The sequence below is a fragment of the Piliocolobus tephrosceles genome, chromosome 11 (assembly GCF_002776525.5).
Source record: "Piliocolobus tephrosceles isolate RC106 chromosome 11, ASM277652v3, whole genome shotgun sequence".
NCBI lineage: Eukaryota > Metazoa > Chordata > Mammalia > Primates > Cercopithecidae > Piliocolobus > Piliocolobus tephrosceles.
In genome coordinates this window covers 53081912-53099174 of record NC_045444.1, presented here as the reverse complement: position 1 = coordinate 53099174, position 17263 = coordinate 53081912, and the positions used below count along the sequence as shown (strand labels likewise).

The 17263-nt window shown below is 38.4% G+C and overlaps 1 protein-coding gene across 8 annotated transcripts in view; it reads right to left on the bottom strand.

The window, feature by feature from the left end:
- Positions 1-17263, bottom strand: part of XIRP2 (xin actin binding repeat containing 2) — a 351802-nt gene that overhangs the window by 34651 nt on the left and 299888 nt on the right. For all 8 annotated transcript variants that reach the window (XM_026454147.2, XM_023188124.2, XM_023188120.2 and 5 more), the window contains one exon: positions 13708-13842. In XM_026454147.2, coding sequence (XP_026309932.1) covers positions 13708-13842 — 135 coding nt within the window. The remainder of the gene's footprint in view (positions 1-13707; positions 13843-17263) is intronic.

Here is a 17263-nt window from a genome sequence, read left to right as displayed (position 1 = left end):
CCATACATCAACTAAAATATGCTGAGAAACCACATACACAACACTCACATTTGTAAACATTGATAAAATCAACATCCCTTCAACTCTTCCTCTTTTTCTCTTCTGTTCAAACAGCACAGCCTTTCCTCTCCTATCTAATTGAATTTGTATATTAATTATATTGTTTTCCTCTCAGTAGTACCTTGCCACTATACTACAAATAAAGCAGTCTTCAAAAGCAATGCTATGCTATTTATTTGTTCCCACTTAAAAAAACAAATTTTTATTTATTGTGAGGCTCCAATGTACCTATATAGAGTGTTTGAAGCATATTTCTTTCTTGGTCCACCTTATCTTGTCATTTATTATACTTGGGGTTAAACACTTTTTCTTCAAAAGAAGACTTGCTATTATAATTTTTAAAACATGCACTAGAGTTACTGATTACTCCACAATGATGTATGCTCAAAACATGTACAGGTATGCTCATTTCAAGCTAATCTTTGGATAATGATTTCATTTTCCAAAGCTCCTAAAAAACTATTATCTCCCAGGGCTAAAGAATTGGAAAGAAAGCCAAGGTGTGAGGCACAGAACATGATAGTCCTTCTTTGTCTTTTTACATATACATAAATTGTTTGTGAATCATATGCTATTTTGAGAATAATTGCCACTTGATTATGTCCCCTTTTGGCTTAAGGATCAATATTTCTTATGATAATAGCTGGGGTTTAGTAATCAACTAATATATGCTAGGCAATATGCTAAAAGATTTATATGAACATTTTATTCTTAAAATGACCTGTTATTATTTTAGAAGAAATTAAGTGGTACTATGGTTTGAAGGTTTATCCCCTTCAAAATTCATGTTGAAATGTAATTGCCAGCTGGGCACAGTGGCTCATGACTGTAATTCCAGCGCTTTGGGAGGCCAAGTGGGTGAATCACCTGAGCTTAGGAGTTTGAGACCAGTCTGAGAAAAATGGGGAAACCCCATCTCTTAAAAAACAAAAACAAAAATTAGCTGGGCATGGTGGCATATGCCTGTGGTCCCAACTACTCAGGAGGCTGAGGTGGGAATACTACTTGAGCCTGGGAGGTGGGGGTTGCAGTGAGCTGAGATTGCACCACTGCACTACCACCTGGGCGACAGAGCAAGACTCTGTCTCGAAAAATGTATTTGCCTTTGTGCTAGTATTAGGAGGTGAGAACTCTAAGAGGTAGTCATGAGGGCACCACCTCATGAGTGAACTAGTGTCATTATCATAGGAGTGAGAGTGAGTTCCCCCTTCTTGTTCTTGTTCCTTCTCACCCTCTCACTTTCTGCCACATTATGACATAGCAAGAAGGTCCTTAACAAGATGCCAGCACCTTGACATTGGACTGTTCATCCTCCAGGAATGAAAGCCAACAAATTTCTTTTTATAACAAATTAACCAGTCTGTGGTATTCTGTCATAGCAGCACAAAGTGGACTAAGATAGATAGGTAACTTGGGGGATTATAACCCAGTCTATCTGACTCTAGAGCCAGCAGCCCTAATTACTACTCCAGATTGCCTCATTTTGAGTGCTGGTACTTTAAGTTATAATAGTCACTTTAAAATAGTGCTCATAATTAAAAGACAATACAAGATACATTCTTGGTCACAACCTTGTATGTTGATAGAGATCTAGGTTAGGTTGGGGCTGTTAATAGCAATCTATGACCTTGAAAAATTACGTATGTGGCAGGGAGCTAAAGGCAGGTTTAAAGCACTTAGATGAGAAATGCTTTGCAATGTGGACATTTAGCTGATAAAAATATATTTAGTTTGCTGGAAAACAATTATAGGTCACCTTTAAAGAGTGTAAAACACACAGTAGTCAGATTATATCTGTCACAAGCTGTCAAAAATGTTTTTTATTGACCTAAAATTGTCTAGAGATTGTTCTAAATCCACATAATCTTACAGAATCCTAATTTTTACATTTTAATTTTTGCCATAGCAGATACATGAGGAAAGATATATACTGTCACTCAGCACATAGAGTTAGTGGCAAGGCAAAGGTCAGGAATGCTTTTTCTTCTTGATATAGATTCAGTGCAGCAATTTCACATGAAAGCACATACCTTAGCGCTGGATTGCACTGATTACTTCCAAAATTTTTGGAGCTCCATCTGCTCTTTCCTACTTATGCTACTTAGGAAAAAGAAAAAGCAACTTGAGGAAAGAAGCAGCTTCTGGGGCTTCACAAAATAATACACAAAGAGCTCCTCAGTACTGCATAAATATGGAGGAAAGAAAAGGAAAAAGAAATTCACTTAAGAAGATGAAAGTCAAACCCTAAGTGTGAGAATGTGGCACAAAGAAAGTCCTAGACTGCTAATAGGTACAAGGTTTCTTTCTGGAAGGATGGGAATGTTTTAAAATTAGGTTGTGGTGACACTGCACAACTCTGTAAATATTCTTAACAGTCATTGAACTGTATTCACAAAATGGGTGAAAGTTATGGTATGCAAATTATATCTTAACAAAGCTGATAAATAAGGAAAAAGAAAAATAAAAGAAGAAGAAAGTCCTAAGAATAACCACACAGAAATCATAGAATGGGCAAGTGAAAATTAACTCAGGAGAGAGGCAATGGCAATTTGACATCAATAGCACATTTGTTCTAACATCTGTTCCAGCATATCTAGAGATACTCTTTTAAAGTTGAGTAGACGATTATTTGGAATGTTCTTCCCAAATGGAGACCGTTGTAGTGAGTGGATAAAAAGACACCCCTCTCAACTTGTCCTTTTCATTCTAGCATTAAGGGCCTACTGATTTTCACTAGCATAAAAAGCAGGAGATATGCTGCGTGACTTATAATCCCTTAAAGAGGGTTGGGTTTAATTTATATCTACTGGAAGCATTAATGGTTGTTTTGAAAAACAAAATCCAAATGGGTAATGTTAGAAATGGTTAGTATTAACTGCAAAGGCAACCTAATAAAGGTTCCCCCAACCTATTCTTTGAAGAAGCTCAACCCTTCCCACCACTTAACTCTCTCCTTCTAGATATTAACATTATCTAAAAGTAGATAATGAAAAGAACCCAGAGTGGCTCCTTTTCCTAATTTTCATAGGCATACTCTGCAGGCTAGCAGGAATATGGCTAACTGTTTAACAGGCAGAACTATAAAAGCATGGCAAGTCTAGAATACCTAAATGGGACATCATCCTAAGTTTAAAATGTCTGGCATAAATAAATGTTACTATATTGTGCACCCCTTTTTTTCTATTTCAGAATTGCCCTTCTATTAGATGTAAAACATCTATCAGCAAAAGAAGGGATCTAGGGATCTTTAATCTCAGAGATAAATAAATTATAAAAATTTGTTTAGGCCAATTGCTGATCTCCCAGACAAACTGTTACCAAATAGTCAGCTAATTACCCTGAAACATCTGACTTCAATACATTAGGAAGCAAACAGGCAAATTGGACTTCATTATTATACCTTATTAAGTCATTACTAATTGTGGCATTAAATATTGTCAGAAATCCAGAACAAATGTTCTTACTTTTAACTCTAATTAAACTTGATTTCCAAATTAATATTAATTACTATATGTCAAAAAAATAAATATTTTTTGGCCAGGGGAAAATAGCAGGGAAATAAATCTCAAGCACTTTCAACAGCAAAGAGATTGAAATCATTATCAGAGTTGACAATATCTTAGGTAAAGACAGAATTAACTACCTGTGTTTACCAGAAAACATCTTTTCTACAATCCCTGCTAATAAAAGAAGTGATATTTAGAATGCATTTAGATAGCATTAAAAGTTTGACTATCTAAGACACAGGTTTTCTACATTTTCCCTGCTATAGCCAAATTTGACAGTTATCTCAATTTTCCAATAAGGATTACAAATTAAGGCCATTTAAAATAAGACACAAATGACTTTTTCCTCTTTTTTTTTTGAGACAGAGTTTCACTCTTTTTGCCCAGGCTGGAGTGCAATGGTGCCATCTTGGCTCACCACAACCTTCAACTCCTGGGCTCAAGCTATTCTTCTGCCTCAGCCTCCCAGTAGCTGGGATTATAGGCATGCACCACCACACCTGGCTAATTTTGTATTTTTAGTAGAGATGGGGTTTCTCAATGTTGGCCAGGCTGGTATCGAACTCCCGACCTCAGGTGATCCACCCACCTCGGCCTCCCAAAATGCTGAGATTACAGGCGTGAGCCACCATGCCCCACCACAAATGACTTTTTCTTTCACTTTCCTAGAGACTTCTGCATACGGTCTTCATTCCACAAATGGTGTTTACTAGTTTATTCTTACCTGTGTTTCTTTTACATTGTATTCATATTGCCTTGAATTATGGCTTAGGCTTATTCATTCCTCATGGAATTATTGAATATTATTAACATTATCTAAAAGTAGATAATGAAATTGAAGTTTAGAGAAGTCACTACAGTTCCAGACTCCGCAAATATTCAGAATTCTAGTGCATGATTTTTATTACTTTCATACACATTCACAGAGCAGGGACTACATATATTATAATAATAAACTATATTTGCAAGGAGCGTATAGTAGATATATATTTTTGTTTGATTTTGTTTTTACCCACAATATATTCTTCATTGAAAACCATAAGCTGAGAACTTCCACTTAGGTAAACAAGGTACACAGGTCTAAGCCAATCAGCATCCTCTTGCTACAGCAATTAGATGTGTAAGGAGCATGTATATTCCATTCAGAGCCAACAAGATGCTATAAGCCTGTTTTTTGGGACTTCTGGGAAAACGATTCTTACTTTCTCTGCACTCCTTTTGCTACAACCTGGGGAAAACTTGGATGAGAATGGGGCCAAACCAGTGGAAGTGATGCTGAGAGGTTAAGAAGAAGAAATCAGATAAAGGTGATACTTTGTTTATTGTTTGAACAAATGTTTGTGTGGAGCTTACAATGGACCAGGCAATGTTTTAAGCACTTTACAAATACTCATTTATTTTTCTAAACAAACCTATGGGTGGGTACTATCATAATATTGACTTTATAATTAGGGAAACTGAGAGACAAAGATGTTAAGAAACTTGTCTAATGTCAAAGAGTTAATACACAAAGGAGCAGGAATTTGAACCCAAATGACCTGGCTCCAATATCTGTGCTCTTAGCCACTTTGCTAGGACCATACTTTAAGCCCCTACATTAATGGTAAGGTGAATATATACTTGACAGTGTTATTGAAATAAAGGAAAAAAAGGAAGGAAGGAAGGATTTGTTGCATTTGCCAATTTCCCTGGTGTAAATATTCCCACTACGGCTGATTTCAAGCTGTTAGCAAGATGGTGTCTGGTTTCCAAAACTCCCCGAAATTTAATAATTAGAGAGTTGATACAAGCCAGCTCTGGTACTTCACTGGGGCTTACATCAAATCTCCCTTCCACAAGACTATTTTTTGTAAACCTGTAATGTTTCTTTTGGTTTAAGTCACTTTTTTGGGGTTTTCTGTCTTTTGCAGTATTAAAGAGTCTTAACCAATATCAAGCTTCACAGATATGGAAATAGTTTCACATCAATTGCTCTTTGTCACATTAAACCTCCATAGTAACCTAATGAGATAGGCAAATCACTCAATAGTTTTCCCATCTTACTCATGAGAAACTGAAGATTGAGGGGCTTACGAATTTGGTCTGTGCAGTACTGGTTACATAGTATGCCAGACCCAGTGCAAAATGAAAACATAGGGTCCCTTGTTAATGGAGACAGAAGAATGTTAAACGAAGTGCATGGAGTATGGGACCCTGTGCAATTGCACAAGTCACACATCCATGAAGGTGGCCCTGGGTCTCTGTAACCCTGAAAAGTAGCAGAGGTGGCATGTAAATCCAGATCCACAAGTTTCATAGCCCATAGTCCCCACTGCTTCCCTTCAAAGTGAAGGATCTGTAAATTAATTACTGATATTTCTATGTAGAATTTGTTATTTAAACCATTAATGATAGTAATATTTTGTATTGCTGACTAGTTTAAACACACACATCTACACTCAAAGACTCCTACATTGCAACAGTTATATATTAGATCACAAGTATGCTTAATCTAAATTTCTTATTTATATTAAATTACCTTTAGACAATATTAAAAATAAATCTTGCCATAAATTTATTGAGCTACCTATATTGTACATTTTTAACTTTGCAACTAGAGCCAGAAAAAGGAAACAAATAATATTTCACATGAGATTTTTAGTCAGTCTACCTGATATGCCACCTCATCCCCTGCCACACATAGCACACAATTGCTTCATTTAAAAAAATTTAGGTGGCCTTTTATTTGCGGAGCAAGATGACCGAATAGGAACAGCTCCAGTCTCCAGCCCCCAGGGCGAGCGACACAGAAGACAGGTGATTTCTGCATTTTCAACTGAGGTACTGGGTTCATCTCACTAGGGAGTGCAGGACAATTGGTGCTGGTCAGCTGCTGCAGCCCGACCAGAGAGAGCTGAAGCAGGGCGAGGCATTGCCTCACCTGGGAAGTGCAAGGGGGAAGGGAATCCCTTTTCCTAGCCAGGGAAACTGAGACACACAACACCTGGAAAATCGGGTAACTCTCACCCCAATACTGCGCTTTACCAAGGGTCTTAGCAAATGGCACACCAGGAGATTATATCCCACACCTGGCCAGGAGGGTCCCACACCCACGGAGCCTCCCTCATTGCTAGCACAGCAGTCTGCAATTTGACAAGGCAGCAGTGAGGCTGGGGGAGGGCCGCCCGCCATTGCTGAGGCTTAAGTAGGTAAACAAAGCCGCTGGGAAGCTCGAACTGGGTGGAGCCCACAGCAGCTCAAGGAGGCCTGCCTGTCTCTGTAGACTCCACCTCTGGGGACAGGGCGCAGCTAAACAACAACAACAAAAAAGCAGCAGAAACCTCTGCAGACGCAAACGACCCCGTCTGACAGCTTTGAAGAGAGCAGTGATCTCCCAACACGGAGGTTGAGATCTGAGAATGGACAGACTGGCTCCTCAAGTGGGTCCCTGACCCCTGAGTAGCCTAACTGGGAGACATCCCCCACTAGGGGCAGACCGACACCCCACACCTCACACAGCGGGGTACACCCCTGAGACGAAGCTTCCAAAGCAAGAATCAGACAGGTACACTCACTGTTCAGCAATATTCTATCTTCTGCAGCTTCTGCTGCTGATACCCAGGCAAACAGGATCTGGAGTGGACCTCAAGCAATCTCCAACAGGCCTACAGCTGATGTTCCTGACTGTTAGAAGGAAAATTAACGAACAGGAAGGACACCCACACCAAAACCCCATCAGTCCGTCACCATCATCAAAGACCAGAGGCAGATAAAAACACAAAGATGGGGAAAAAGCAGGGCAGAAAAGCTGGAAATTCAAAAAATAAGAGCACATCTTCCCCTCCAAAGGAACACAGCTCATCGCCAGCAATGGATCAAAGCTGAACGGAGGATGACTTTGACGAGTTGAGAGAAGAAGGCTTCAGTCCATCAAACGTCTCAGAGCTAAAGGAGGAATTACACACCCAGTGCAAAGAAACTAAAAATCTTGAAAAAAGAATGGAAGAATGGATAACTAGAATAATCAATGCAGACAAGGCCATAAACGAACTGACAGAGATGAAAACCATGACACGAGAAATACGTGACAAATGTACAAGCTTCAGTGACCGACTCGATCAACTGGAAGAAAGAGTATCAGCGATTGAGGATCAAACGAATGAAATGAAGTGAGAAGAGAAGTATAAAGAAAAAAGAGGAAAAAGAAATGAACAAAGCCTTCAAGAAGTATGAGATTATGTGAAAAGACCAAATCTACGTCTGATTGGGGTGCCTGAAAGTGAGGGGGAAAATGGAACCAAGTTGGAAAACACTCTTCAGGATATCATCTAGGAGAACCTCCCCAACCTAGTAAGGCAGGCCAACATTCAAATTCAGGAAATACAGAGAACGCCAAAAAGATACTCCTCAAGAAGAGCAATTCCAAGACACATAATCATCAGATTCACCAAAGGTGAAATGAAGGAAAAACTGTTAAGGGCAGCCAGAGAGAAAGATCAGGTTACCCTCAAAGGGAAGTCCATCAGACTAACAGCAGATCTCTCGGCAGAAACTCTACAAGCCAGAAGAGAGTGGGGGCCAATATTCAACATTCTTAAAGAAAAGAATTTTCAACCCAGAATTTCATATCCAGCCAAACTAAGTTTCATAAGTGAAGGAGAAATAAAATCCTTTACAGAGAAGCAAATGCTTAGAGATTTTGTCACCACCAGGCCTGCCTTACAAGAGACCCTGAAGGAAGCACTACACATGGAAAGGAACAACCGGTACCAGCCATTGCAAAAACATGCCAAAATGTAAAGACCATCGAGGTTAGGAAGAAACTGCATCAACTAATGAGCAAAATAACCAGTTAATATCATAATGACAGGATCAAGTTCACATGTAACAATATTAACCTTAAATGTAAATGGACTAAATGCTCCAATTAAAAGACACAAACTGGCAAACTAGATAAAGAGTCAAGACCCATCAGTTTGCTATATTCAGGAGACCCATCTCACATGCAGAGACACACATAGGCTCAAAATAAAGGGATGGAGGAAGATCTACCAAGCAAATGGAGAACAAAAAAAAGCAGGGGTTGCAATACTAGTCTCTGATAAAACAGACTTTAAACCATCAAAGATCAAAAGAGACAAAGAAGGCCATTACATAATGTAAAGGGATCAATTCAACAGGAAGAGCTAACTATCCTAAATATATATGCACCCAATACAGGAGCACCCAGATTCATAAAGCAAGTCCTTAGAGACTTACAAAGAGACTTAGACTCCCATACAATAATCATGGGAGACTTCAACACTCCACTGTCAACATTAGACAGATCAACAAGACAGAAAGTTAACAAGGATATCCAGGAATTGAACTCAACTCTGCACCAAGTGGACCTAACAGACATCTACATCAACAGAATATACATTCTTCTCAGCACCGCATCGCACTTATTCCAAAATTGACCACATAATTGGAAGTAAAGCACTCCTCAGCAAATGTAAAAGAACAGAAATTATAACAAACTGTCTCTCAGACCACAGTGCAATCAAACTAGAACTCAGGACTAAGAAACTCAATCAAAACCGCTCAACTACATGGAAACTGAACAACCTGCTCCTGAATGACTACTGGGTACATAATGCAATGAAGGCAGAAATAAAGATGTTCTTTGAAACCAATGAGAACAAAGATACAACATACCAGAATCTCTGGGACACATTTAAAGCAGTGTGTAGAGGGAAAATTTATAGCACTAAATGCCCACAAGAGAAAGCAGGAAAGATCTAAAATTGACACTCTAACATCACAATTAAAAGAACTGGAGAAGCAAGAGCAAACACATTCAAAAGCTAGCAGAAGGCAAGAAATAACTAAGATCAGAGCAGAAGTGAAGGAGATAGAGACATAAAAAACCCTCCAAAAAATCAATGAATCCAGGAGTTGGTTTTTTGAAAAGATCAACAAAATTGACAGACCGCTAGCAAGACTAATAAAGAAGAAAAGAGAGAAGAATCAAATAGACACAATAAAAAATGATAAAGGGGATATCACCATCGACCCCACAGAAATACAAACTACCATCAGAGAATACTATAAACACCTCTACGCAAATCAACTAGAAAATCTAGAAGAAATGGATAATTTCCTGGACACTTACACTCTCCCAAGACTAAACCAGGAAGAAGTTGAATCCCTGAATAGACCAATAGCAGGCTCTGAAATTGAGGCAATAATTAATAGCTTACCAACCAAAAAAAGTCCAGGACCAGATTGATTCACAGTCGAATTCTACCAGAGGTACAAGGAGGAGCTGGTACCATTCCTTCTGAAACTATTCCAATCAATAGAAAAAGAGGGAATCCTCCCTAACTCATTTTATGAGGCCAACATCATCCTGATACCAAAGCCTGGCAGAGACACAACAAAAAAAGAGAAGTTTAGACCAATATCCTTGATGAACATCGATGCAAAAATCCTCAATAAAATACTGGCAAACCGGATTCAGCAGCACATCAAAAAGCTTATCCACCATGATCAAGTGGGCTTCATCCCTGGGATGCAAGGCTGGTTCAACATTCGCAAATCAATAAACATTAAAATCCAGCATATAAACAGAACCAAAGACAAGAACCACATGATTATCTCAATAGATGCAGAAAAGGCTTTTGACAAAATTCAACAGCCCTTCATGCTAAAAACGCTCAATAAATTCGGTATTGATGGAATGTACCTCAAAATAATAAGAGCTATTTATGACAAACCCACAGCTAATATCATACTGAATGGGCAAAAACTGGAAAAATTCCCTTTGAAAACTGGCACAAGACAGGGATGCCCTCTCTCACCACTCCTATTCAACATAGTGTTGGAAGTTCTGGCTAGGGCAATCAGGCAAGAGAAAGAAATCAAGGGTATTCAGTTAGGAAAAGAAGAAGTCAAATTGTCCCTGTTTGCAGATGACATGATTGTATATTTAGAAAACCCCATTGTCTCAGCCCAACATCTCCTTAAGCTGATAAGCAACTTCAGCAAAGTCTCAGGATACAAAATTAATGTGCAAAAATCACAAGCATTCTTATACACCAGTAACAGACAAACAGAGAGCCAAATCATGAATGAACTTCCACTCACAATTGCTTCAAAGGGAATAAAATACCTAGGAATCCAACTTACAAGGGATGTAAAGGACCTCTTCAAGGAGAACTACAAACCACTGCTCAGTGAAATCAAAGAGGACACAAACAAATGGAAGAACATACTATGCTCATGGAGAGGAAGAATCAATATCGTGAAAATGGTCATACTGCCCAAGGTTATTTATAGATTCAATGCCATCCCCATCAAGCTACCAATGAGTTTCTTCACAGAATTGGAAAAAACTGCTTTAAAGTTCATATGGAACCAAAAAAGAGCCCGCATTGCCAAGACAATCCTAAGTCAAAAGGACAAAGCTGGAGGCGTCACGCTACCTGACTTCAAACTATACTACAAGGCTACAGTAACCAAAACAGCATGGTACTGGTACCAAAACAGAGATATAGACCAATGGAACAGAACAGAGTCCTCAGAAATAATACCACACATCTACAGCCATCTGATCTTTGACAAACCTGAGAGAAACAAGAAATGAGGAAAGGATTCCCTATTTAATAAATGGTGCTGGGAAAATTGGCTAGCCATAAGTAGAAAGCTGAAACTGGATCCTTTCCTTACTCCTTATACGAAGATTAATTCAAGATGGATTAGAGACTTAAATGTTAGACCTAATACCATAAAAACCCTAGAAGAAAATCTAGGTAGTACCATTCAGGACATAGGCATGGGCAAGGACTTCATGTCTAAAACACCAAAAGCAATGGCAACAAAAGCCAAAATTGACAAATGGGATCTAATTAAACTAAAGAGCTTCTGCACAGCAAAAGAAACTACCATCAGAGTGAACAGGCAACCTACAGAATGGGAGAAAATTTTTGCAATCTACTCATCTGACAAAGGGCTAATATCCAGAATCTACAAGGAACTCAAACAAATATGCAAGAAAAAAACAAACAACCCCATCAAAAAGTGGGCAAAGGATATGAACAGACATTTCTCAAAAGAAGACATTCATACAGCCAACAGACACATGAAAAAATGCTCATCATCACTCGCCATCAGAGAAATGCAAATCAAAACCACAATGAGATACCATCTCACACCATTTAGAATGGCAATCATTAAAAAGTCAGGAAACAACAGGTGTTGGAGAGGATGTGGAGAAATAGGAACACTTTTACACTGTTGGTGGGATTGTAAACTAGTTCAACCATTATGGAAAACAGTATGGCAATTCCTCAAGGATCTAGAACTAGATGTACTATATGACCCAGCCATCCCACTACTGGGTATATATCCAAAGGATTATAAATCATGCTGCTATAAAGACACATGTTTATTGCGGCACTATTCACAATAGCAAAGACTTGGAATCAACCCAAATGTCCATCTGTGACAGACTGGATTAAGAAAATGTGGCACATATACACCATGGAATACTATGCAGCCATAAAAAAGGATGAGTTTGCATCCTTTGTAGGGACATGGATGCAGCTGGAAACCATCATTCTTAGCAAACTATCACAAGAACAGAAAACCAAACACTGCATGTTCTCACTCATAGGTGGGAACTAAACAATGAGCTCACTTGGACTCGGGAAGGGGAACATCACACGCTGGGGCCTATCATGGGGAAGGGGGAGGGGGGAGGGATTGCATTGGGAGTTATACCTGATATAAATGATGAATTGATGGGTGCTGACGAATTGATGGGTGCAGCACACCAACATGGCACAAGTATACATATGTAACAAACCTGCACGTTATGCGCATGTACCCTAGAACTTAAAGTATAATAAAAAATAAAAAAATTAAAAAAAAGAATATCAGTGTAAGAAAAAAAAAAAAGAGAAAATATGGCATATATGCACCACGGAATACAATGCAGCCAACAAAAAAGGATGAGTTTATGTCCTTTGTAGGGACATGGATGCAGCTGGAAACCATCATTCTCAGCAAACTATCGCAAGAACAGAAAACCAAACACCGCATGTTCTCACTCATAGGTGGGAACTGAACAATGAGATCACTTGGACTCCAGAAGGGGAACATCACACACTGGGGCCTATTATGGGGAGGGGGTAGAGGGGAGGGATTGCATTGGGAGTTATACCTGATGTAAATGGTGAGTTGATGGGTGCTGATGAGTTGATGGGTGCAGCACACCAACATGGCACAAGTATACATATGTAACAAACCTGCATGTTATGCACATATACCCTGGAACTTAAAGTATAATAATAATAATAAAAAAAACAGTAGAATGAGAACAAAACAAAACAAAACAAAACAAAACAAAAAATTTAGGCAACTCTGTATGTCCTGTGGATCAAAAAAAAAATACGTCCGCTTCATTTCTCACTACAAAATTTAAGAAATACCTCAGTTGTCTCCTTCCTCATGGAAAACATGGGCGTACGTACAGCTGTTTACAGTGTAACAACTATTAAAAATTTTCAAGTCTGATGAGGTTTATTACTAAGATTCTCACATTCAAAAATCATTAAATCTCATGACAGTATTTTGTAATATATAATAATGAAATAATGAAATCAATGAAATGGGAAAAAATTTCATGTAAGATAACATTTAGAGGTCAGATTATGTGGTTTTAGGTAACATCTGGGCTCTACTATTCAGTGTTTGAGGATTTTAAAGAAAACAGAAAACTCCCCACCACAATAAACAGCTGAATAATGCTTCCAATTTAATCTATGCAAGCAACCAGCAGCTAGTTTATTATGAATTATAACCTAGAAGCAGAGACTCAGTATAAACATTTACCTGTTGACTAACCTAGACTATTTAATTTTCATTTATGTCTGAAACATTAGAAGATGAGAGGTAGAATATTCCAGCATGATCTCTAGAAATTTGGCAAAAATGTTTCAAGTAAATAAATACATATATATGTCTTAAAGATGATTTTCTAAAACATTTCAAAGTTACAGTGTTTGTTAATAAGCAATGAAAATAAATGTATCACTAAAGAAAGGAGATTTCTACATTGGCACCAAAATGAGAGCATTTCAACCATGCCTGATTTACCCATCACCTGTAGTAGTATTACCTGCTCAGATCTGTTCTGATGTTGATATTGGTATTGAGCAAAGGTATTACGGGAAGAAGTAATTTCATCCTCAAATTGTTTCTTCACCTTGGCCAAACCACCAGGCACTGTGCACATTTCTGATTCTTCCATCATCTAGGATGATTTAAGAAAAAGGAAAATTCAGCTTTACAGCTGTGCAGGATGGGATTCTCAAGCTATTTTTAAAATAGTTGACATTTATTGATAGGCAGTATCTTAAAAAGATATTCACATGCACCATTATTTCAGTATGCCTTTAACAAAAACCTTAATAAATATATTCTTTCTGGGTTGTTTTCTCATTTATCAGTCTTTTGATATAAAGTCAGAAGAATCTTCAAAGTATTGAGTTAATTCTCCTAATCTCAGATAACTTTTGATGTCTGCAGATAAGACCTATTAGATTGCACAGTATTTCTCCTGTAATATACAGACTAGTGGATATTAGAATAATGGACTCAATTTTAACCCACAATAAAGTTGTCATTAAGATCCCAAACATCTATATAGGGAACACATTATTAAGAATAATTTTAAAATCATTTTTACTCCAAAATTTTAAAATTATTAAGGATGAACAAAATAGCCTCAGAATATTCCTTATGTAAAAATATTAATATGAGTAATGAGACTACCTAAGTGATTTTGTATGTATTAAATGACATATTTTGTCATTTAATGCTTCTCCATGTTCTGTGAGATATGGACACCTATTACCCACATTTTAAAATAAGGAAATTGAGACTTAGAGAAGTAAGACAGCTTATTATGTTCTCACAGCTAGAACAGAAGTGCTGGCACTGGAATTTCAATCCACATCTGTCTGTCTTCATCACTGGCCTCAAAGAATAGGCAGAAAACCAGCAGCTATTCTACTCCAGGATTAGCACACCCCAGGAATCAGCTCTGAGCACTGGCATGTCAGAATCAGGGGACTTTAACATTAGAAGGGTTCTAGTCTACCACTGTCATTTCACAAATGAGAAAACTAATTTCGATAGGTATCATTGGAAGCAATTTAAAAAGCACCTTAGTAGTCCTGTAAGACCTATGCCCCTTCAGGAAGTGCAGAAGTAGCTCAGGAGCATTGGTTTTGATGATTCAGCACACTCCAGAGCCCAGCAGGCAGTCAAGCCCAAATGGGATAACTCTCAAGCAAACAGGCCCCATGCCAGCCTTCCCTCCTCCAGGAAGATTCTAGGTCTCCTTGCAACTGGAAGACTTGGCAACACTTCAAGTCAGAGCAGGTCTCCTGAGGTCTGACCCAGTCCTGACATAACCCTCAATGCCTTAAGACCTCGAAAGTAACTGAGGGCCCAGGATCTGAGAGGTTTCTATACCAAGGACTGGGGACTTTGGGGTCCTGGATATTTACCCAAATAAGTAGTTTTTCAAATAGATATTAAAAACGTAGTGCCTACCTTGAGGTTTGGGTTTCCCATACTCCAGAATATTATAAACTAATATTCAGGATTATCTAAATTACTAGCAAATACTCAAGTGGTTGCCTTACTAAGTTAATAACGTTTCCTCATTTATGTGGACTATCAAATATTTCAGAATATGCCTGCTGGCCCTTTGAGAAGAGATGATTGTACTCTTCTGTGAACTAGGTATATATTGTATCAAATTCTGCAACAAACTTCAAATGTAAATCCTAATCAATTACTTCTAGTTGATGTATGTTAAGATCATAAAAATGTACAGCACCCCTTTTGAAATTTAAGATACAGAGAAAAACAGGAAGGGTGAATTAAGGCCACAATATTTATTTTACCCCTTCTGCCATTTAATTTATATAAGTGGCTTTCCTGGATAAATTATATATAGATAATATATAAGTATTAAATTATAGACATTAAGGTAATTATTAAGAAGAACCTTGCTGTTTCAAACAACTATTATGATGTCCCAATCATGTGCAAATTAATTTGGCAAGCCTTAGTATTATGCTTACAACTGGATGCTCTCCTGGTAAATGCATTTTCACAAAAAGATCAATTCTTATGCTGGACAGGTTGCCTCTCATCTATAAAATGGATAAAAAACAGATATACCAGCCTGGCACGGTGTCTCACGCCTGTAATCCTAGCACTTTGGGAGGCCAAGGTGGGCGGATCACAAGGTCAGGAGTTTGAGACAAGCCTGGCCAACATGTGGGAAACTCCATCTCTACTAAAAAAGTACAAAAATTAGCCAGGCATGGTGGCACATGCCTGTAATTCCAGCTACTTGGGAGGCTGAGGCAGGAGAATTGCCTGAACCTAGGAGGCAGAGGTTGCAATGAGCCGAGATTGTGCCACTGCACTCCAGCCTGGGCAACAGAGCAAGACTCTGTCTCAAAAAAAAAAAAAACAAAACAAAACAGATACACCCATTACTTTCCTTTAGCATTGCACTTTAGAAACAGACTATATTACACAAGGAAAAATTCATACAGTTGATTTTTCTTTTTTTTTTTGAGATGGAGTCTTCTCACTCAGCAGTCCAGGCTGGAGTGCAGTGGCACGATCTCGGCTAACTGCAACCACTCTCTCCTGGTTTCAAGCGATTTTCCTGTCTCAGCCTCCCTAGTAGCTGGGATTACTGGCACCCGCCATCATGCTTGGCAATTTTTTTTTTTTTTTTTTTGTATTTTAGTAGAGATGGAGTTTCATCATGTTGGCCAGACTGGTCTTGAACTGCTGACCTCAGGTGATCCACCCACCTTGGCCTCCCAAAATGCTAGGATTATAGGCGTGAGCCACTGCAGATTATTTTTAATAGTAGTACTAATTAATACCATCCCTACTACCCCTGGTACTATCATTACGCTACTGCAGCTGCTCATTTACCCAAGTGAGACAAATCTTCTGAAATATGGTTCAGTGGTGATGCTAAGGCTTCCTTGTTCCACTCAGCGTGTAGATGAAAGTTTACACACGAGAGATGGCAGGACTTGCCCAAGAAGCAGTCTGTGGCCATAACCGGGAGTAATGCTTCCTTGCTCAGGTGGGGACCTTTCCTGTGACTTTGCATTATTTAGTGTCATGCTCTAAATGTCCCAACTAATGAACGTTGTTATCATTGACCACATAACTGAAATTGCTTTGTGTTGAAACTTTTTGTTTATTATTATTCTGTGTTTCTTATTATTTGGCTCAGCAGTAAGGTTTGGAATCTAATGGGTATGCTGATAATAATATGTTAATTTGAACACTTAACAGTTAAATCTAGGTAAATACATTACACCATCCTCAAGTTCTTTTTACAAAAACGGTTCTTGGTTTATAGGGCATAAAAGAAATAATATAATTTTGGGGGTTGGACAGACAGTGCTTCTAATTCCAGCCCTGACAATTAAAATCTTGGGCTACGGCTCTTGAACTCGGGTTTCTTTCTTATAAACTGGGCCTAGAAATATTTTTCTCACAGATTTATTGTGAGTATTAAAAAAGGTAAAGGGAATAAAATTGCACAGACCTGAAAATGAATCTGGCATTTTAATTCATTGTGTGACAAGTGTTACTTCTCCCTCTCTTTTAGGGGGCTTCTA